The sequence below is a fragment of the Solea solea genome, chromosome 20 (assembly GCF_958295425.1).
Source record: "Solea solea chromosome 20, fSolSol10.1, whole genome shotgun sequence".
NCBI lineage: Eukaryota > Metazoa > Chordata > Actinopteri > Pleuronectiformes > Soleidae > Solea > Solea solea.
The window spans coordinates 7,873,422-7,894,302 of record NC_081153.1 but is presented as its reverse complement, the minus strand read 5'-3'; the positions used below and the strand labels follow the sequence as shown (position 1 = coordinate 7,894,302).

Below are 20,881 nucleotides of genomic sequence, written 5' to 3'. Positions count from 1 at the left end.
TAATGGCAGTTTAAGATACTTTATTGAGCCCCTAATTGCTAAAATGTAATTATTACAAGACTGTCTAACTATTTTCATCTTAAAATAACTACAATAACAAAATCACATTTGATGGACGAAATAGGGAAAATATCAGCAGAAAATATCAGACTACAAATACCTGGCAACGTGTGGACAAGACAGAAAACAAAGTCCAACTGTGGGCTCTATGTAAGTTTAAACTACATCATGATATTACAATGACAAGATTTCAAAATAAAAGTGTTTGTTTTAACATGTAACACAATATTTACGGTTCATAAAATCAATTGACGGGATGCATGTGGCCCATGGTCTTGAATTAAAAGGTAAATGATGTCTTCACGTACCTTTTTAAACGTCCAAAAACGCTGGGAGTTGTATGTGTTTGTCTTGACGTTGGATGTTCATAGTCAGTCCAGAAACTCAGTCAGATGGTGTTAATGGTCAGAAGAGGCTACATATTCAGTTGTGTGAGTTTGTTCTTTGGGAGTTTATTTCACAAAGGTGAGGCATGTTGCTGCAGCTCCAGGGTTTTTAGATTTCTGTTATTTTTCAGATTACACGAGGCAGTGGAGCCCAGAAGAGGAAAGATCTTGAAGCTTGGCCTTCTTAAAGCAGACACTCTGTAGTGTGGTTCAACTTCAGGAGTCAGACTCCTTATTCTGCTCTGCAGAGTGGATTTTTATCTTTCTTTAAAAGCTTGTCCAGAAGATGTGTTTAATTGTACAACCAATTTGGTTATCTTTACCAACCAGGGAAATAAATGTACCTTTGTGGTAAAATTAATGTGTAGGATAGTGAATTTAAAAAAAAAATGTACACTAAAATAATGCTGCTGTTACATACTCTTAGGTGCTTACAGTTTGGTTATCAACATTTTATATGATAGCTAAAAGCAAATGTAAAATATACAAAAAAATGTAACTGATATAAAATGTATTGTGTAACTACCACATGCAGAGCAGAATAAAGGCAGTCTTTATTCCACTGAGAATTAGGCATCTGGTGAGAACTGTGGTTTATAGGGTTTCGTTTCCTTAGATTATCATTCCTTGGTGTTTGGACTCATCAGTATCGACGGCTGTAGCTGGGTGAACTGTAGGAGGAAGAGGAGAAGGTGGTGGTGAAACTCGATCCTGTGGCATCAAAGCTGCCTCTTCTGGATCCACTTCTTGAACCAGACCGTGACCCAGCACCTGAACCAGACCCACTGATGCTATAGGGACTATAAAGGCCTTTACTAGACTGGGACGATGCTTCAAGTAGTCTCAGACCAGTCCCTTCCTCTATCATGCTCCTTTCCATCGCATCCTTGTATGAGATCTTCAGCTTGGTTTTGGGGCATGTGAGGTATTTTGAGTAAGCACTAACATCTCGTAACTTCTGTGCAGTACGTGCATCTAAGGTGCCTTTCTTCACAGCCTCATCTACAGAGACTCTGCCGGTGGCATCTGGATCAATTAAACCACCAGTGAGATACTGGACCTCCAGGAATCGCTGTCCAGCCTCATAGTAGAGCCAGCCTTTCTTAAGAGCTTGGGCAGCAGACATTTTTGTTTTTGTTCTAGGATCTTCAAATCCATTGTAAGCCTTCTGGGCTAGATTGATGCGGTCCACCATAATCTTATCCACAAGCCCTTTGTTCATTGCATCAGCAACAGAGAACTTCTCTCCAGTATTTGGGTCGAGGATGCCTCCAGTGCAGGCCTGAGCTTCCAGCAACCTTTGACCGGTTATATTGTCTACAAGGTTCCTGTGAATAGCCTCTGTGACGGACACCTTCTCCAGTGTTTCTGTGTCTAAGATTCCTGCGACAGGGCCAGTCTCCTCTGTTGGATCATTCCATACGGTTGCTGGTGTTTTTATGGAAGGTACTGGGCTCATGGTGTAGGAGGAAGATGAGCCAAAGGAGGAGGACCGTGATCTACTTCCACTCATGTTTCCAGACAACATGTCTGCAAACTCTGTGATGGACAGACTTCCTGCTCGGTACTGATCGAGTGCTGACTTGTCAATCAGACCCCGTGAGATTGCATCATCAATGTCATACTGGCGACCTGACCGCCTGTCAATGATCATGGATTTCACAACTCCATCGGATGAGGTGCTGGTGATTTCTTCCCATTCACACTCTTGTTCTGAAAGCTCTAGATATGTCTGGTGGTCTATGAGCCCTTTCTGATATGCCTCATACACAGACATTTCTTTACCAGTCTCCGGATCAACAATGACGACCCTACGTTTACGCACAGAAGACTTGGATGACGTCTTCCTCTCGCGCTTCTTTTCTTTCAACAGCAGAAGAGCAAGGCCTGTTTCTGGGTCAGTCATACATCTCTCCATCAGCTGTAGGTAGGTAAGATTCTCCTCTGTGTTGGGGTCAAAGAAGCCCTTTGTGTCATCAGATGGGTCAGTGAGGATTTCATTCATTTCCTCATCAAATAAGCCACGTTCATAAGCTGTTTCAACTGGCAATCGATGGCTCTCCTGAGGATCAATGATTCCACCAGTAGCAATCTGAGCCTCTAGCAGACGAATGCCATGGTCTTTGAGAATGAGGCCCTTTTTCATTGCCTGGAATAGTGAGATGATCTTGCCAGAATACGGGTCCTTGTAGCCTGTGACAGCTCGTTCAGCTGAGATGAGTTTTTCTTTAAACTCTGGGCCAACAACATTCAGTTTCACAGCTTCTATGACATTGAGTTTAAGGTTCTTGATAGGATCAATGACATATCCTGTGGCAGCTTGAGCCTCAAGGAGTTCAAAGGCAGTGCCTGGTCTGATCATGTTCTTCTTCATGGCCTGATAAATGGACAAACGATCTTTGGTAGATTCTACATATACACCAGCAATGCAACTGGTTCCCTCAAGGAATTTCTTCACGTCTCTGCTGACTTCCTCCACCGTTATGACACCCTCAGTGAGCTCATTGTAGGTCTTTTGGTCAATAATCTGTGAACGAAGCAGCTCATCCACAGTAATTTGCTTTCTGAGACCCTTGAAGAGAAGTCTTCTGTCTGCCAGTGAAAGCAGTCTCATACCACTTTCTTTGTCAACTCTGCTTCTTTTCAGTAGCTGGGCATAGGACTGTTTTTCATCTGTTGTTGGATCAGTGTATCCTTGAACATTGCCAGTAGGCTCAGATATTCTGTCAAGTGTCTCTTTATTGATGTATCCACGCTGCATAGCTACGTCTGAGGGGAGGCGGAAGTAGTATTCAGGATCTATTAATCCACCAGTGGCATTCTGAGCCTCCAAAAGCCTCAATGCATAATCCTCAGGAATCAGGTCTTTTTTCATAGCCTGGAACAGAGAAATCACTTTCCCACTGTAGGGATCCCTATAGCCTGTGACAGCTCTCTCAGCAGAGAGAAGTTTGTCGTGAAGTTCAGGGCCCACAAGTCCTTTGCGCACAGCTTCATCAACTGTTAGAAGTTCATCTTTAACTGGATCAATCATGAATCCTGTTGCTGCTTGAGCCTCCAGGAGATTCAAAGCAATTTCAGGGTTAATCTTCCCAATCTTCATAGCCTGGTAAATGCTGATCTTTGGTGGACTGTCTGACATAATTCCAGCAATAGTACCAGTGCCAAAGAGGTACTGTTTTACTGATGTCATTTCCATGACCTCCCGAATCGACATCTTTTCTTGTTTGAGGAGGTTGTATGTGTGCAAGTCAATGATTCGAGCACTGTATAGCTCTTCAATAGTAACTCTTCTTCTGATTACATCACAGGACATGCTCTGATCTACCTTGAGTATCTCTCTTTGTTCAATGATTTCAATGATGATGATAAGCATTCTGTCTTTTGTGATTTGACCCAGGCGGAACTGTTCCATGAGACGCTGCCTCTCCTTCTCTGGAAGCATATTTGAGTTCATGACTTCCCAAATGGACATACTCTGGCCTGCAAAACTCTTGTGTGGTATCTCAATTTGAGTGTTGGCTAGCTCCGTTTGGGCTTGCTCCTCTGTGCACTGATAGGATTTCTCAACTGGAGCAGGGGCCTCAACTTTAGTCAGTGGCAGGTAGCACAGACCAGAGGAGGGATCTCTGGTGCATTTCCCCAGCAACTGCTTGTAAGTTGCACTCTCATTGGTGTTGGGATCAGTGAATCCTTTAATGTCACCTGAGGGTTCATTGAAGGACTTAGCCATTTGTTTGCTGAAACAGCCACGCTGAATGGCCACATCATTGGGAACACGATGGCTGCTGACTGGATCAATGATCCCTCCTGTATTTAACTGAGCCTCCAGGAGAGGAATAGCATGTTCTCTTAGTACAAGCTCTTTCTTCATGGCTTGGAATAAAGAAATTGTGTTGCCTGTATATGGATCTTTGTATCCTGTCACTGCTTTTTCAGCTATGAGAAGTTTCTCATGAAGCTCTGGGCCAACAACTCCATCTTTCACAGCATCATCGACAGAGTATTTCATATTTTTGACTGGATCAGTTATGAAACCAGTTGCAGCTTGAGCCTCCAGTAATGCGAGCCCGGTGTTGTGTTGTAACACATTATTTTTCATTGCTTGATAAATGCTTAACTTCTCATTTGAATCTTCCATAGTGATACCACCAATGCATGCTGTGCCCTGTAAGTACTTCCTGACCTTATCAGTTTCACTAATTTCTTTCGGTGTCTTTTTACCCTGTTGGAGTTGATCAAATGTAGCCTTGTCAATTATGTTGGAATCAAGCAATGAGTTGGCAGGAACTGGTGCCCTAAGGCCTTCAAAGCAGATGGCTTCTTTTGCTTTGTCTTCCTTTTCCTCAACCATAGTTACTACAATTGTTATTAATTTTTCAATTGTCACTTGCCCCATTCTGTACTGTCGAATAAGCTGTATTCTTTGCTCCTCAGTGATGTATGTCGAGTTTATGATTTCCCAAATTGTGACCTTCCTTCCTTTGAAAGGGCCATACTCCAGTTCCATTCTTGTTTGATTCAAATCCTCTTGAGTCTTAGCCTCTGTGATCTGTTTTTCCTCCTTTGGCTTTGCAGCTTCCTTTGAGAGGGGGAGCAATGGGAGGTCGGTGTCTTTATCTGTGACACACTTTTTCATGAGGTCTGCATATGTTGCCTCCTCTTGCAAGTTAGGATCATAAAATACCTTTGTTTCATCAGTGCTCTTGTTCAGGGTCTTGGAGATTTTTTCATCCAAATATCCACGCTTGCAGGCAATTTCATGTGGGATGCGATAGCTTTTGACAGGGTCAATAATTCCACCTGTTGAGAGTTGCGCCTCAAGCAAACGAATGCCATGGTCTTTTGTAATAAGGCCTTTGTTCATTGCTTCAAACAGGGACACCTTCTTTCCTGTATATGGATCTTTGAAGCCACTGACAGCTCTCTCTGCAGATAGAAGTCGTTCATGCAGTTCTGGGCCTACAATTCCTGACTTAACAGCTTCATCAACAGGGACCTTCTCATTTTTGACAGGATCGATTACAAACCCAGTTGCTGCTTGAGCTTCAAGGAGGTTCAGTGCAGTTTCAGGTGATAGTAATTCTTTCTTCATTGCTTGATAGAAAGACATTTTCTCCTTGGTTGGTTCATTCAATAGTCCAGCAATGCTTGGTGTTCCCTGCAGTGCTTTCTTGACAGGCTCCATCTCTGAGATCTCTTTAACTGTTATCTTACCATTACTCAACCTGTTGAACAAGTCTTTGTTTATCACCTTGGACTCTAACAATTCGTTGGCAGAGACTGGAGCTCTCAAACCATTAAAGGCATTTTCACTATTCTTCTCCTTGTCTTCCACGACAGTAATGACAATTTTGATTATCTTCTCCACAGTGATCTTGCCTGTCTTGTACTGGCGAATTAGTTCTCGCCTTTGCTGTTCAGTGAAATACTCAGAATTGATGATTTCCCAAATGGTGATAGTTTTTCCCTTGAATTTTCCAAAAGGCACAGCAACGTTTGACTTACTCAACACTTCTTTAGTCTCAATATCTGTGTATTTTTCACTTTGAGCAGCTTTATCCGATACTGGTAATATCAGCAGGCCTGTCTCTGTGTCTTTGGTGCATCTCTCCAGTAACTGTTGGTAAGTCAGTTGCTCCTGAGTGCTGGGGTCAATGAATAATTTGCAATCATCGCTGGGATCAGTGAGTTTCTTGTTCATGTCTTCGTCAAATTGACCTTGCTTGTAGGCAGTCTGCAGGGGTACTCTGTGGCTGTTGATAGGGTCAACGATGCCACCAGTTGCAAGCTGCACATCTAAGAATTTGGTGGCCTGCTCCTTCTCTATCAGTCCCTTCTTCATGGCTTCAAAGAGCGAGATTTTGTCTCCAGTATAGGGATCTTTGAAGCCAGTAGCTGCTCTCTCTGCAGAAAGCATCTTGTCATGGAGCTCAGGACCAATCACCTCCTCCTTAACAGCCTCATCTACAGAGAGGAGTTTATCTTTCACCGGATCTACAATGTAACCAGAAGCTGCTTGAGCTTCCAGGAGCATCATGGCAGTGCTTGGGCTAATTTTGTTCTCTGTCATGGCCTGATAGACACTCATTTTCTCTTTGGAAGGTGTCAGGACACCTCCAACAGTGTTCTGACCCTTAAGACATGATTTAACTTTGTCAGTCTTTCCAAGGTCTTGCACAGACACTTTGCCCTTTTTCAGTTTGTCAAGCTCCTTCTTGGTTATGACCCCAATATCATGGAGCCTTTCAGCTGGAACTTTCTCTCTTATTCCCTCAAATAATAAAGGTGATTTTCCATCTTTCTTAACTCCATCCACTTCAACAGAACCATTGAACACACTCTTTGATGTTCCTACCATTGTCATGGCAACTAATTGCTCCTGGGGAACTTTATCAGTCTGGACTTCAATTTCCTTTGTTTGTGATACACTCTGTTTGGAGGAAACTTCAAGGTTCTGAAGTTTCTCTCTGAGCTTTTTGTTTTCTTCTCCCAGAAGTTTTTCTTGCTCAAGTCTTTTCTTTTCCAGCACTTCCATTTCTTTCTGCTTGTTTTTCATATCGTCTTCAGCCTCCTTTTGTTTCTTCACAGCCTCGTCCATTATTGCTTGAAGTTTCTTCTTCTCCTCCTCCAATAACTTCCTCTGACGTTCTTGTTCATCTTTCAGGGCTTTGGCCTTGTTGATTTCCTCCTCAAGCTGCATCTCAAACTTCTTTTTCTCATCTTCAACAGCCTTTTCTCTTTTCAACAACACTTCTTTTTCTGTAAGGAAAGACTGCTGAAGTTTGACCTTTTGCTGCTCAATTTGTTCTTGTTGGGCATTTGCCATCTGTTCAGAAGAAAAGAAGAACATTTTTGTTAAAACTTTACTGTTACTCAAATAATTGCAGAAACTTTAGAAACAGCAGTCAAACGATTGTAAAGAACTGCATTTTAAATGTAATGTTACATGTGTTATCTACAATTTTCTCCTGTGATAAGTTTGTTTAGCAACATTATGTTATAAATAACTGGTTACTTCGTGTGACAATACCTCTTGAGATTTTTTCTGAATCTTCTCCGCCTCTTTTTTCAGCTTCTCTCTCTCCTTTTCGAGGTCTGCGATGGCTTTCTTCAGGTCGTCAGCCTCTCTGGTGCTCTGAAGCCTCTGTGTCTCCAACTTGTGCACAACAGTTTCTGTAGTGTGCTTTTCTGTCACTTGAAGCTGAGCTTTTGCCTCATCTGCTTGTTTCTTGAACTTCTTAGCCTCCTCTTCAGCTTTAGCCTGACCATCACTGAGCTCTTTGACCCTCAATTTCAGTTTCTCTGCCTCGGCTGAAACTTCAAGCTGTCTCTTTCGCTCAACCTCCAGTGATTTTTGGAAGCCCTGGGTCTCCTTGTCAAGACGTTGCTGGATCTGTTGCTTATCCTCCAGTAGTTTTTTAGCCTTTTCTTGTGCCTGGTTCTTTTGTTTCTGCAGTTCCTCTGCCTCGGCTTTCAGTTTGTTAGCCTCCTGGATGGCCTGCATTTTCTCCTTCAGTATTTTCTCTGCAATTGCCCTCTGCTCAGCCAGGTCAGACTCTGCAGTCTTCCTCTGTCTGGCTGCTTCTTCAGCCTCCACACTAAGTCTAGCAGCTTCCTCCGCCAAGCTTTTCATTTTCTCTGCTTCTTCTGCGAGTAACTTCTGAGAACTGTCCTTGTCTTTCTTCATCAGGCGACGATTTTCCTCCTCAATTCTAAGCTTGAGTTTCAGGAGCTCTTCCATCTGGATCCTAACTTTGGACAGTTCCTCCTCCACTTGAGACTTCTGTTTGACAGCATCATTCACTTCACCTTTGACTCTCTGAAGCTCCTCATCCAACACTGCTTTCTGCTTATCAGTCTCATCCAGTTGCAATTTAACCATTTTAAGTTCCTTTTCAACCTGAGACTTCTGTTTGAGTGCTTGCTCAGCTTCTTTTTTGTGCTTGGCCATCTCTGCGTCAGCCTGTTGCTTCTGCTTCAGAGCAGCTGCCTCGGCTGCTGCTCTCTTGGCGGCCTCCTCCTCTGCTTCTTTCCTCACTTTCTCTGTTTCCTTTTGAGCTTTGGCCTGTTTAGCTGCTTCATCCTCTGCTGCTTTTTTCTGTTTTTCAGCCTCCTCAGCTTTTTGACGGAGCAAAGCAGCCTCTTTCTCTGCTTTCTCTTTGGCTTTCTCAGCTGCTTGTGCAAGTTTCTTGGCATTTTCAAACTCATCTTTCAGCTTTTCCTGAGCAAGAATGTCTTCTTTATTCTTACTGAGGACATCTTGGGCTTTCTGCTCTGCAGCCATGCTTTTCTGTGCTGCTTCTTTGGCCAGAATGGCCTGCTTCTCAGCCTCTTTCTCAGCCTTGTCTTTCTGATTATTGGCTTCAGCAGCTTTCTGTTTAAGGCGTTCAACTTCTTCCTGAGCAACTTTGCATTGTCTTGCTGCCTCTTCCTCGGCTGCAGTAATCCGTTTCACCTTCTCCTCAGCTTCTTTCCTTTTCCGCTCTTCCTCTGCGGCAAGCTTTTTCAGCTTCTCTGCCTCCTCCTCAGCTTTGCGTTTGCACTTCTCTGTCTCATCTGCAACGCCCTTCAATTTCTTCAGGTCCGACTCTAAATCTGACTTCTCTCTTGATGCTCTCTCAAAGCTGATCTTAATGATGTGGATTTCTTCTTCAACCAGCCTCTTTTGCCTCACAGTTTCTTCCACAATAGTTTTTTGTCGCTCTAACTCAGACACAGATGTGGTCTGCAGGTGTGTGATTTTCTCCTCAATGTCTAGTTTATGCTGAGCAGCTTGGTCCTCCAGCATCTTTCTCTGATAAGCTTCCTCCTCTGCTTGTCTTTTGAGTCTTTCGTTCTCTGCCTCTTTAGCTTTCAGAGCCATCTCTGCCTCAGTCTTCAGACGAGTTGCCTCGTTGATGGCAGCCAGTTTTTCTTTGAGTATCTTTTCAGCCTCTGCTCTTTGCCGCGCGGCCTCATCCTCTGCGATCTGCCGCTGCTTCTTTGCCTCTTCTGCAACGGACCTCATTCTGGCTGCTTCATCTGCAAGTTGTTTCATTTTCATTGCTTCAGACTCGAGAAGCTGCTTGCTCTTTTCGGAGGTCACCAGCGTCACCTTCTCTGCTTTAATCTTCATCTGGAGAAGCCCGTCCATTTCAGATCTGACTTTAGCCAGCTCATCTTCCAGTTGTTTCCTTTGGTTTTCAGCAGCGTTCACTTCATTTTTAAGACGCTGGAGCTCGTTATCCAACAGGCCCCTCTGTTGTTTAGCATGTTCAAAGTCTGCCTTGAAACGAATGCACTCTTGTTCTGCGGATAGCTTTTGCTGAGCTATTTGTTCTGCAAATTTCCTCTGTTTTTCCAACTCTTTCTCTGCAGTCTCCTTCTGTTTCAGTGCAGCTTCTTCTGCTTTAGCCTTTTTCTTGGCATCTCGCTCTGCCTCAAGCTTCTGCTTCTCTGCATCCTCCTGAGCCTGGCTCTTCTTTTGGGCTTCCTCCTCCGCCTGTAGCCTCAAGCGGAGAGCCTCATTGGCTTTCTGTCTCCATGTTTCAAGCTCTTTCTCTGCTTGTTCCCTTGCTTTGTTTGCTTCCTCCTGTTGCTTCCTGAGTTTATCAGCTTCCTCCTGCAACTTGAGGACGGTGCCTTGCTCTTTCTTCAGCGATTCCTCGAGTTGTGTTGCCTTTTCATTAAAGGACATTGATGTGGTTTGCAAATGTGCGGCAGCCGTCTTCTGCGCCACCTCCTCGACTACCTTTATCTGCCTCAGTTGTTCATGCTCAGCCTGTCTCATACGTCTCTCCGCCTCCTCTGCTTGCATTTTGAATCTCTCCAGATCATCCAGGGCTCTCTGCTTTTGCCTGGCTGCCTCTTTTTCAGCGTCAGACTTACGTTTCAGCTCATCTTCTGCGTTCCTCTTCTTCTGAGTCTCCTCAGTTACCTGCTTACGAAGCCTTTCTGCTTCATCCTGAGCAGTCTTCCTGAGCGTCTCAGCCTCGGCAGCTTTGTCTCCGAGCTTATGTAGCTCAGCCTCGGCTGTTTTCTTCTGCTTTATTGTTGTCTCTAACTGGATTCTAATTATGTGGATTTCTTCCTCGATCCTTCTACGACTGACTAGCGCCTCCTCCAGCTGCTGATTCTTGGACTTGATCTCCTGGTCAGACAGACTCTTGAGATGTTGCAGCTCTTGCTGTATGTTTTGCTTCTGTTTCTCTGCGTCCACTGCGACGTCTTGCCTCTTGGTGGCCTCTTCCATCATCTTCAGCTTCAGCTCCTGTGCCTCTTGTTCTGCTTTGGCCACAGATTTAGCATGAGCTTCAGCCAACTGCTTCTGTTTATCTAACTCCGCCTGTATCTCTGCCATCCTTCTTCTCTCCTCCTCTTTGAGTTTCTCAGACGCTTTCTGTAATAGTTGAAGCAAAAAGAATTATGAACATGTTAAAGTCGCTTACTTAAAACTTAAAATACATCTTTAGTATTAAAGTAGTTGTTTATGTAACATGTTACATAAAAATGTAAATACATGAAGATATGTTACAGCTACAGCAAACACCCTTCTTTAAATGTGGAGTGATTTCTGTATTGGGGCATAACAATATTGTTTATTCATTGTATGACACAAAGAATGACAATTTACATCACAGCACGTTATGACACTGTACTTTCATTTCATGCAGTATTAATATTTTCATTGATAAAGGCAAAAATTAGAGCAAACTGTGTGTATGTAATATCTGTAAACACAGTAAGAGTATGGTGATGCAGCTGCTTTATTCCAGCAGAAATATTCATGTATCAGTTTCATAACTGTATCTGAAATGGTTGATATAATTTGTTAAGTCAGGATCTGACATTTAAGGTAATAAGCATGTGTCTGTTTGGTCTCCACTAGCTGCTTTATTTTGAGTAAGTGAAAATAATTAAACGGTGGACAGGGAGCAAATAATAAACTGCATGCAAAAGGTCCGAAGCGCAGTGAAGAATTTAAGAAATAGCACAGAACTTAAAAACAATTTTGGGGAATTTGGATCACAGCAAGTCAATATTTGAACTTTAAGAGTAAGAAAACAAAAAGAAAAGAGCAGCATGGTGACGCAGCATGTTAACTTACAACACAAAGCCAACCTTGACAAGACATAATCCAAGAGCAAATAACAGTGATTCTGCAAACAGATGTGGCAAATATCACGAGATGAGTTCCACTGTTTTGCACAAATGGTTATCTGTGTGCACAGGAGACAGTAAGGGAAAGTTCCGAATGTTTAAAAACAATATTATTTATCTCTAATTGTTTAAAGTATTTTTTATTTAAAGCAAAGACAGTGAAAAACAAAAAAGAGCTACTGCTTCACTGACTTATCCTAATATATATAATATACAGTATATATTACAATATATTGCAAATCTGCAATATGTTGTTTTCCCACTTATTGTTTTATACACGTTTGATAAAGGTTTTCAAAAATCCCGGACCTTCCCCTTCAGGACAGACATGGATCTGTTGCAGAGTGGAATGATATGAAGTGAGAGCATCTTTGGTTAAATACCTTGTGTTTTGGGAAGTTAATTCATCTCTTAAGCGTGTGATTAATATTCATCATGACAAAGCACTGGCGAGCAGGTAAAAGGGATCAAACACAATAGAAAGTTAAGAGGGAAATAAGGAGAAAAAGTAACGGCAAAAATTGGATCCTTCAAATCACAAAGTGTTGGTGATTTCAAGAGGAAACGAAGAAGCAAACGCCAAATTAAAGGATTTGGACAAGCAGCTGAGAAAATGTGACTGATAGTGAAGCTGATCCCCATGTCAGACTTATCTATGTGACATGACTGGACTTAAAACACTGTGTGAAATTATGAGAGACACATGACGTATGTCTGAGTGGGGATGTGATGTGCGTATATATGTGCTTATCATGCGGAGTCACACAATCAGACGTTGTTTCTGTGCCAACAGTGTTTCATGACTAATGATTTCCCTCATATTTATCAGGTCACAGGCGGGGACAGTGTTGTATGTGACTGCTGCGGTATCCCTTCAGTGTGTGTAGTTACCTCATCGTCCTCCAGGCGGCGCTGCATATCCATGATGAATTTGATGTACTGATTGGTGAGAGTCATCAGCTCACTGTAGCGGGTTCTCAGAGTCACATACTGAACGAAACACAGTGGCACAGACTGTTTAATACAATGATTATTAAAATAACAACGTTTTTTAGTAGAAAGTTGTCATTATGATGTTTGAAGGGCTAATTTGTTTTGAAATATGAAATATATGTGAAATATGAAATTATTTGTGTCCCTGCTACTTAAGAACACAATAAAACAAAACGCAAGCAACACTATAGGATAAATTGTCATTTTAAACAATGGTCAACATTGGTGTATTAATGTTTTTTTTAATTGCCTTGTAATAATAGCAATGACAAAAAACTCACAGTAATTTACTTTGTAGACGGACCTAAGCTAGCACTTTCCCCTTGTTTCCTGTTGTGCTACGCCAAGCTAAATGAGATAAAATAGGGTAGACTAACACCTGCTTGCTTTATATTTCAGGATACCCAAATGACTCATATTTCTCCACATGTCAAACTACTGTTTGGGTATAAACATAAGACAGTTGACAGTCTGCGTCACTTCTGTTTGTGAAACTTACCTCCTGGATGATGTTATCAGATGCACACTCCATTTTAGGTTTCTTTAGAGGAGACGCTATTGGATCTTGAAGGGCTTTGTATGTCAAAACCTGGAACTCGTAATCCTAAATAAAAAAAAAGAGGAATAGTATAAAACAGGAGTCAAAGACAAATGAAGTCGAGGCAGGAGGTAACATTTCTTGTGAAGCTAAAATACTACAACAAACCTTGACTGAATCAATGTAATCTTTAGCGTTCTTATGGCAACTATCAATCTTGTCCTTGTTTTTCTCGATCTCTTCCAGAAGTTTCTGAAAATATAAATATATAACGTTAAAACATCAGTAAAATTTTACATTTTTATTGTACAGTCTTTCTACAAAAAGGAAGGGTTTTCATCAACACATGAACTAATATTCACCACAGTCTGAGAGTAAAGAGAATGGTACAGTGTGACCACCAGGGGGCTGTATGACTCTCTCCCTCTATACACAGCCTGTTTTCTCTTACCTTCTCGTCTGCCAGCTGCTCCTTGAGAGCCTTGCTGCCACTGATTGGCACGGCTTGGATCTTCTCCTGCCTCTGTCTCGCCTCGGTGAGCCATCGGATGAGCCAGTCATAGCTGTCGTTGTACGAGTTCATGTGACGTCCGAGGAGGTCGAGCTCCCGCTGCCTCAGGTCGACCTGGGCGAACACGGCCTGCCAGCGCTCCAGCAGGCTGTTGACCAGCTGACGGTAATGCTCCAGCTCGCCGTCGCGCTCGCTGTGGATCCTCGTCATCTTGTCAGTGACCGCCGTCGCCCTCCGGAGCTCGTCCTGCAGGCGGTCAAACACCAACTGATCGGCCTCGGCTTCTGTGCGCATTGACTGTCAGACAAAAGAACACATGATATAAATACAGTGGAGATTTATTGTTGGGTTGCAAGAATCACTACAAATCTAAAAATGTTATCTCATCCCAAGGTCATTAAATACTAATGTTCTGAGATTACGACTATCTTTCCTGAGCTCCTCCCACCAGACGGGTATTTCTGGGTTTTTTTGGCTTGCTTTGAATGCTGGAATTGTGATCTTTCCACCAAAGGCCCATGTGGGTGTATCTAATCACCGGCCAATGATTGGTTGATTTCTCCTGTCACTTAACAAATTTCTCCATGGCTACAAACAAAGCCTGAAGGAGGTCTAGTTCTCTCTCAGATTGCTTGAGTTACATTATGCTTAAAGGTTATAATCCATTTTTTAAATTAACAACACCAACTACATGTTGCCTACCCACATTTAAAGCTGCAGTGTGTAACTTGAGGTTGTTTTTTGGTGTTGTTTGGACTTTGTGAACAGAAACAATGTAACATTATGTGTTTGCTGCATGCTTCATTTGAAAACTGGCTCTGTCAAGCAAAACTATCAGACCTGACTGAGGGAGTATTTGTTTTGTATACACCAGCAGTGCAGAGGCCAGTGGGGGCAATAGGCGTTTATCCCATTAAACTGAATTACAATTCACTTCTAAACCTTTTTTGTTAAATTGAAATAAAGGCTTTGAATTCTGTTGCTGTTTCTGTTGTGGAAAAGGATTACCAAGAGTAGAGAAGGGGGAATAATGCTCTCCAATATTCTGAATTTGGATTGCTGTACACATTTTAAGAGCTAGTGGCCACAATTGTACATATATTACATATAGCCTGTCTCACGTTTACTGTATAGTATCTACAAAAGCTGTTAAATGCAGATATGAATGAAGTACCTTGAGCTGCCTGCGATGCTGCTCCACCTCCCTCTGATCAGATGGAACTTTACTGACGTCGCGCAGACGCGTCTCATAGTTCTTCAGCGTGTCCTCTGCATCTGTGGTGTTTCTGATCACCACGTCAATGGTCTTCAGTCTGAAGGCGACAGGTTTACAATGTGTAAAAAAACAACCATGTAGATTTACACGTGTGCATTCACAGCTCAGAGAGAGTAGCAGAGCCTCACTTGTCCAGGTAGACAGAAGACAGGCCGTAGACGTGGTCCATCTTCCTCAGCGTGAGGTCCAGTTCGGATCGCAGCATCGGCGCAGAGCTGGACTGCTGAGACGACACCAGAACTTCCTCTGACTTCTCAGCGATGGAGTTCAAGTCTTTCTTCAGACCTTCCAACTCGGTCTGCACTTTCTGTTATCAAACAAGGAAACAAAAAAGTATTTGTAATATTTTAGCCAATGAAAGCTCGCAGATTTACACGAAACTTTGTGGATGGACAGAGTAAGGCCTGAGGAATTACTTCAGCCCTTACATACTACCCATAATCATGCTTATATTAGTGCATAATCGATTAAAAGTAAACATTATTTTGTTTCCGTACCTTTTTAGGTAAGAAGGCTGCCTTCTTGTGCTGACATGTTGCTAAAGCAGCCAAAAGTGTAAGTTTCGCATTTTAAAAAAAGAGCTTACTATACAAAAGAAAAAGAACACCATCCTTTCTTGCATGTAGAGGCCACCGTAGTTCGCAGATGTGCTTGGGAAAGGGAAGGGTGAGCTGTGGAGTCTGTTACTCTCTGCAGCCTCACCGCTAGATGTCACTAATTATTACACACTGAACTTTTTAGAGAAATGTTGGGCCTAAGTGGAAGAATGCTATTGAAGATTATTAATTTATTCCTTGACCGTACCATTTGCTCTGTCGTCTTCAGGGCGCAGGCCTTCAGCGGCTCCTTGTCCACAGGCTGGCGGAGACGCGTGATGGTTCTATTCTCGCATCCCTCCAGCTTCAGACGCAGGTCCTTGATCTGCGTCAGGTAAGTCTTACACACTGACTCGTCCTGCTCTCCTGGTTAATTTAAAATCATTTGTACACAATGTAAATATTCAACTGTAATATCAAACAATTAAACAGCTACATGAGAACATAGTATAATCCTAAAAGATTACTTTCCTGATTTCATTAGTAGTAACATTTTACACAATTACTTATTTTGCTGTGTTGTTAACAAAAGTTAAATACAAAATATGTCTGTATTTCCTTAAATGAGTCGTAAGACTTGGTCCAAATAAGCTACAATAACTTCAGAGCAGTAACTAAGTGACTGTATCTAAAACACATGCTTGATTGATCTGTGGTGATTATCTGTTATTGTTGTTAATTTATATAATCAATCACTGATACACATGCACAGACACAAGACTGCAACAATGAGCCAAGTTAGAAAAGGATGTATTAAAAAATCAGTGAGAAGAAGAAGATGAAGCTGATCGAGTTAGAGAACGACATGACACGTCACAGCACCACAGCCCGTGTTACACACACACACACACAAACGTCTGCATCTTACCTGTCCTGGGTGGCACGTAGCCTGTAATGTGAACCCGACAGTCAACTTACACACCAATGACCATGACTGAGTGTCAAAACAACTGATTGAATGAGTGAGTGTTGAGCAAAATCAATAAAATAATGAATATTACTGTAGACCCTCCCTGACATAGAAGGAGTAAACTTTACATACCTTGCTCAGCAGATGTGACCATGGTGTTGTAGTGCTGGTTGGCTTTGTTGTAGTTGGACTCCACTTGCATTCGGTCCTCAGCCCCGAACATCTGCGAGTCCTGGCTGTCTCTGAGGAAGTCCTGGTAGTGCTGCTCCAGATTTCTCAGAGCCAGTCGGTATTCCTCCACCCTGAGAGTCTTAAACTGCACAAGAACACGGTCGGACAAGGACGGTTATGAAAACACAAAGCTGGTAGGGGAAACCACGTTTTAAGATTTCATCCCTCTGAAGTGAATACTTGTCAATTAAAACAGGTTTTTAAAGAATTTATTATTTATAGTGTGTTACTTAATTATTTGTGAGAAAAGTATGTAAACCAAGCTAAGATGGGGTGGTCAACCCAATCTCCATTGCTCATTTATAATTAGACACTCTAAATTGACTCCAGCCACACAGGGGGAACATACTCCTAGACGAGACTCCTAGTGCCAGTCCCAAGTAGTCTGGAAACAAGTCTTTTTAAAGATGTCACAGCAGTCTTTGGGAGCCACTAATTTACTCTATGATGACAGGTTATTTGGAAATTGTACACCAATAACACCAAAATAAAGACACTAATTGCTTTCCAGGTGTTGTTACCATGGAGATGTTCCATGTTTTGATGATGTGGATGTCTCTCATCAGGTACTGCCAGGACATCAGGCTCTTCATGTCCACAAACATGGTCTGCCACATCATCTGCAGCCTCTGCAGGTTTCCTTCCAGCCTGAGGACGGTGACATGGACATTAGCATGTGTTTTGTGTGTCTCTTTGTTTGTGTGCGAGTGTTGTTTTCTGGCTGATTTAACTCGGCGCTCACCCGGCAACGCTGTTCACAGCATCCTTATTGGTGGGCGGAACCAGGAAGCAGATAGATGGTACGGAAGACTCGCAGCCCGTGTCATTCAGCACCTTCCACTTGTACGGCTGTGAGTTGTTGAGCAGAGCGCATTCATCTCCTCGGTGAATGGTGATCTGTGGGAAGATAAACACACAAGCTGATGTCCAAACATTCACATAATTTACGTGCGCTCATATCAAAATAGAAATGGACAAATCCTGGACAGAACAAATTTTTTGCCAGAACCAATTTTTCATGGTAATTTACAGTGCTTTTAGTGAAAAACAGGGTAAAATAGGGTGAATTCAAACAGCTTTTTAAATGTTTACAGTGTAAAGATGTATTAAATAGATGTATAATGAGTCAAAATAAGTGACGACGAGCAGAAACTGAGAAGTGATTGACTCAGTGTTTCTGTTTAGAACCAGAGTTTATTTACAACAGGACGTTGAACAATCCTGTCAGGTGTGTGTTGGGCTCAGTTAAAAAAAAAAGAAAATCCAGGATGTGTGTCAGGTTCAGGTTCAGTGAAGTCTCAGACTTGGTCGGATGCAGACAAAAAAAAATGCAGCCCAGGTCACTCTGAGGTCACAGTGACCTTAAATTTTCAAACACCAAAATCTACTCAGGTTTTTCTTGGGTTTAAGAGAAATTTGTAACTAATTTGAAATAATTTCCCTCAGGGAATCTATCTATGTGCATTAGACACATTCACACAGTCTCAGGGTTTTTGGACATGTACTGTCTCATTCTCACCTCCATCTGTTTGAAGTCACAAACAGCCTGAATAGGCAGTTTGCCCTTCAATGGTGTCGTCGGGTTACGTGGTTTCAGCTGAATGATGGCCTTGGCTCTTCGCTTCAGTCCTTCCAGGTGAGCTCTGAACTCTGCCAGCTGCTCTTTCTCATCCTGTGTCGAACAAAATACCAGAATAAATCCATTTGTCTATTTCTAGACAGATATGACAATTTCCTGCCTTGGTTTCTTTTTTCTCTTCAACATGTTAGCAGTTAATGAATGTGTTAAAAGTGCGAAAAGACAGTGATGAATGAACCCACAGCTGCGTCCTGCAGCAGGTCTTCCAGCCTTGTGACCGTGATGGAGCGGTCACACGTGTACTTCCTCTTCATGGTGTCCTGCATCTTTTTGATCCGCTCCTCTGCCTCTTTCACGTCAGAGAAAAACTACAGGAGAAAGGAGCAGCAGAATTAAATAACCTTCTAAACTAAGTGTGATTTTATAAGTGTAGAATCACTATAAAATTAGAATAATTTGGTTTTAGTAGCTTTAAAAATGAGCCTTTTACTGTATATGTACTTTAGAGCTGGGCCTTGCTTGATGTATGTGTTCCATTCACTGAGAAAGACGCCAAGTCCGTGTTGATGGACAAAAACATGGACGCAAACATATCTCAGGCTAGCTATTGTTATTGAACAGTACAATGTGAACAACCGATTTAACGTGAAACAAATAAGACAAAACGTGACATTACCAGTAAACGTTGCAGAGTGTTTTTACTATTGACGTGAGTGGCAGCCATCTTGGAATGCTATGTCAGAGTTTGTGTGGTTGCTCCGACTTTACAAGTGGAAAAAGCAGACTTCAGGGGGCGCTACAGTTGAAGGAACAACCCCTCAACTTGGAAACTCTGATTTGTGCCATCATGTTTCAACAGCCATAACAGACAAAGTCTGTGCAATCAAAGACTAAAGACATCCTTTCTGGTATGTAAAGGCTCCCGTAGTTCCCTGATAACACGCTCAAGAGTTGTATGAGTGAGCGGAAAAGTCAGTTTGACCAGTAGATGTCACTAATTCCTACACATTGAACCTTCAAGGGTAAAGATCTCACCTGGAAGTAGGCGGTGTTTTCTTTCAGGTGGGTCTCGATGCAGCAGCACAGCTGCAGGATCCAACTCCACTGAGTCTGCAGAGCTGCAGTGAAGGCCTGAGGGAAATCAGAAAAAGAAATGATGAAAATAAAACCAAAAAACATTTCTAAACTCCAGTGAAGTGTAAAGTGCAGTGGTGTCATGGTTTCTACCTCGATGGTCTTCTTGGCCGGGTGTCCGTCTCTCAGCAGCTTGTCTCCTGTGGTCTGGACAGTGTTCACCTTCTTCTCCCTGAGCTCCAGCTCTCTCATCAAACCCTGCACAACAACAAGAACAACAAACAGTTGTTACAACAACAAAGACAGCATTTTCTTAATTCACATGTTTCTATATTATTTCTTGTTTTTCCTACAAAAGCACTGAAAGGCAGGTGTTTTTATCTTCTCCTTTAGGGAGTAAACTTAGAACAAGTTTCAAGGGTTTTGTAAAGGGATGTTTTTCCTCTTTTTTTTCTCTCGATTGTTTTTGTAATACTGATGTTGGCCATTAGGGGGTGCCGTGCAATCACTAGCCCCATCTATAGTGTGTACGTTGATTAGCAAAGTTTTTCTACAAGGAATGAACTGGGAAGTTTGGCAACAGACACTAAGATTTAAGATCTTTAACATGGAAACGTAGGATTCTTGGTACATGTACAGTGAACATATCATGTTTTCTCATTTTCTACCCCCAAACATCACTTTAAAACTTTTTACTTGCCTTTCAGAGCTTCTGTACTTGACTTAAGTTTTTAATGCTAACCTATTTATTTTGTTTACTTTATTCCTTTACTATTTCCACAGTTGCCACATTGCAAATCTCCCAATTGTGAGATTAATAAAGAATTAATCTATTTTATCTTTTCTAACACTGTTACTGTACCGAGTAGTTGTCTTTCTTGGCCGTCATGTTGGTGTTTTTGTCGCTCCAGTCGTAGTTCACCTCCTCCTCCTCTTTCTCGTTCAGCCACATCAGCTCTTTGGTCGCCGCGACGACAAAGGCGTGGAGTTCGGCCAGGTAACGCAGACGAGCCTTCGAGGCGTTCTGCAGCGGGCACACGTGACACGGGTTAGGATGCATTTGGTGAAACATAATGAAGGTGAAAGGAAGCATGGTTATGAAAATGTCTTCAAAGAAGCTTTGGTCAGAAAGTGGACGTTTGTTGAGTTATTTTCTATTAAAAGTGTGCATTTCTCTTCATTTGAGACTCTAACTTACCAGGAGTTTGCCGTAGTGTAGCTCCAGTTTTCCCAGATAGTCGCGATAAGCTGCTTTACTGGCAGGAGAAACCTGGCTCTGGAGCAGAGGAGAGGTCACAGGTCAACAGGAAGCATATTTCCTCCTTTTATTTGATCCATGAAAAGAATCTTATCTTTATTTCACCAGGATCCTTTCTTTTGGTCTTTTTTGTTAACCTTGGCCTACACAATGATTGAGTGACGTTATTGTAGATTTTATCTTGTATTAGTTAAAGAAACACGAGTAACAAAAAGAGGAAGAACCTACAAAATAAAAGTAGTGTTTGCACATCCAGCTTTTTTCAATGCTGGTGTGTTGAAGGTAGAAAAATATCCTTCTCATGGCTGTTGCTTATTTACTTTTAAC

General features: G+C 42.2%; 1 protein-coding gene across 16 annotated transcripts in view; it reads right to left on the bottom strand.

The window, feature by feature from the left end:
* pleca (plectin a) overlaps positions 1-20,881 on the bottom strand; it is a 115,986-nt gene that overhangs the window by 1,192 nt on the left and 93,913 nt on the right. For all 16 annotated transcript variants that reach the window (XM_058619660.1, XM_058619661.1, XM_058619666.1 and 13 more), the window contains 19 exons: positions 20,495-20,572; positions 20,159-20,320; positions 19,450-19,554; positions 19,258-19,353; positions 18,465-18,590; positions 18,163-18,315; positions 17,386-17,540; positions 17,165-17,291; positions 16,545-16,728; positions 16,371-16,391; positions 15,711-15,868; positions 15,035-15,213; positions 14,805-14,943; positions 13,571-13,927; positions 13,288-13,371; positions 13,081-13,185; positions 12,480-12,578; positions 7,480-10,827; positions 369-7,275 (listed from right to left, as the gene is read on the bottom strand). In XM_058619660.1, the coding sequence (XP_058475643.1) occupies positions 1,090-7,275; positions 7,480-10,827; positions 12,480-12,578; positions 13,081-13,185; positions 13,288-13,371; positions 13,571-13,927; positions 14,805-14,943; positions 15,035-15,213; positions 15,711-15,868; positions 16,371-16,391; positions 16,545-16,728; positions 17,165-17,291; positions 17,386-17,540; positions 18,163-18,315; positions 18,465-18,590; positions 19,258-19,353; positions 19,450-19,554; positions 20,159-20,320; positions 20,495-20,572 (11,862 nt within the window). In that variant the 3' untranslated portion in view covers positions 369-1,089. The remainder of the gene's footprint in view (positions 1-368; positions 7,276-7,479; positions 10,828-12,479; positions 12,579-13,080; positions 13,186-13,287; positions 13,372-13,570; positions 13,928-14,804; positions 14,944-15,034; positions 15,214-15,710; positions 15,869-16,370; positions 16,392-16,544; positions 16,729-17,164; positions 17,292-17,385; positions 17,541-18,162; positions 18,316-18,464; positions 18,591-19,257; positions 19,354-19,449; positions 19,555-20,158; positions 20,321-20,494; positions 20,573-20,881) is intronic.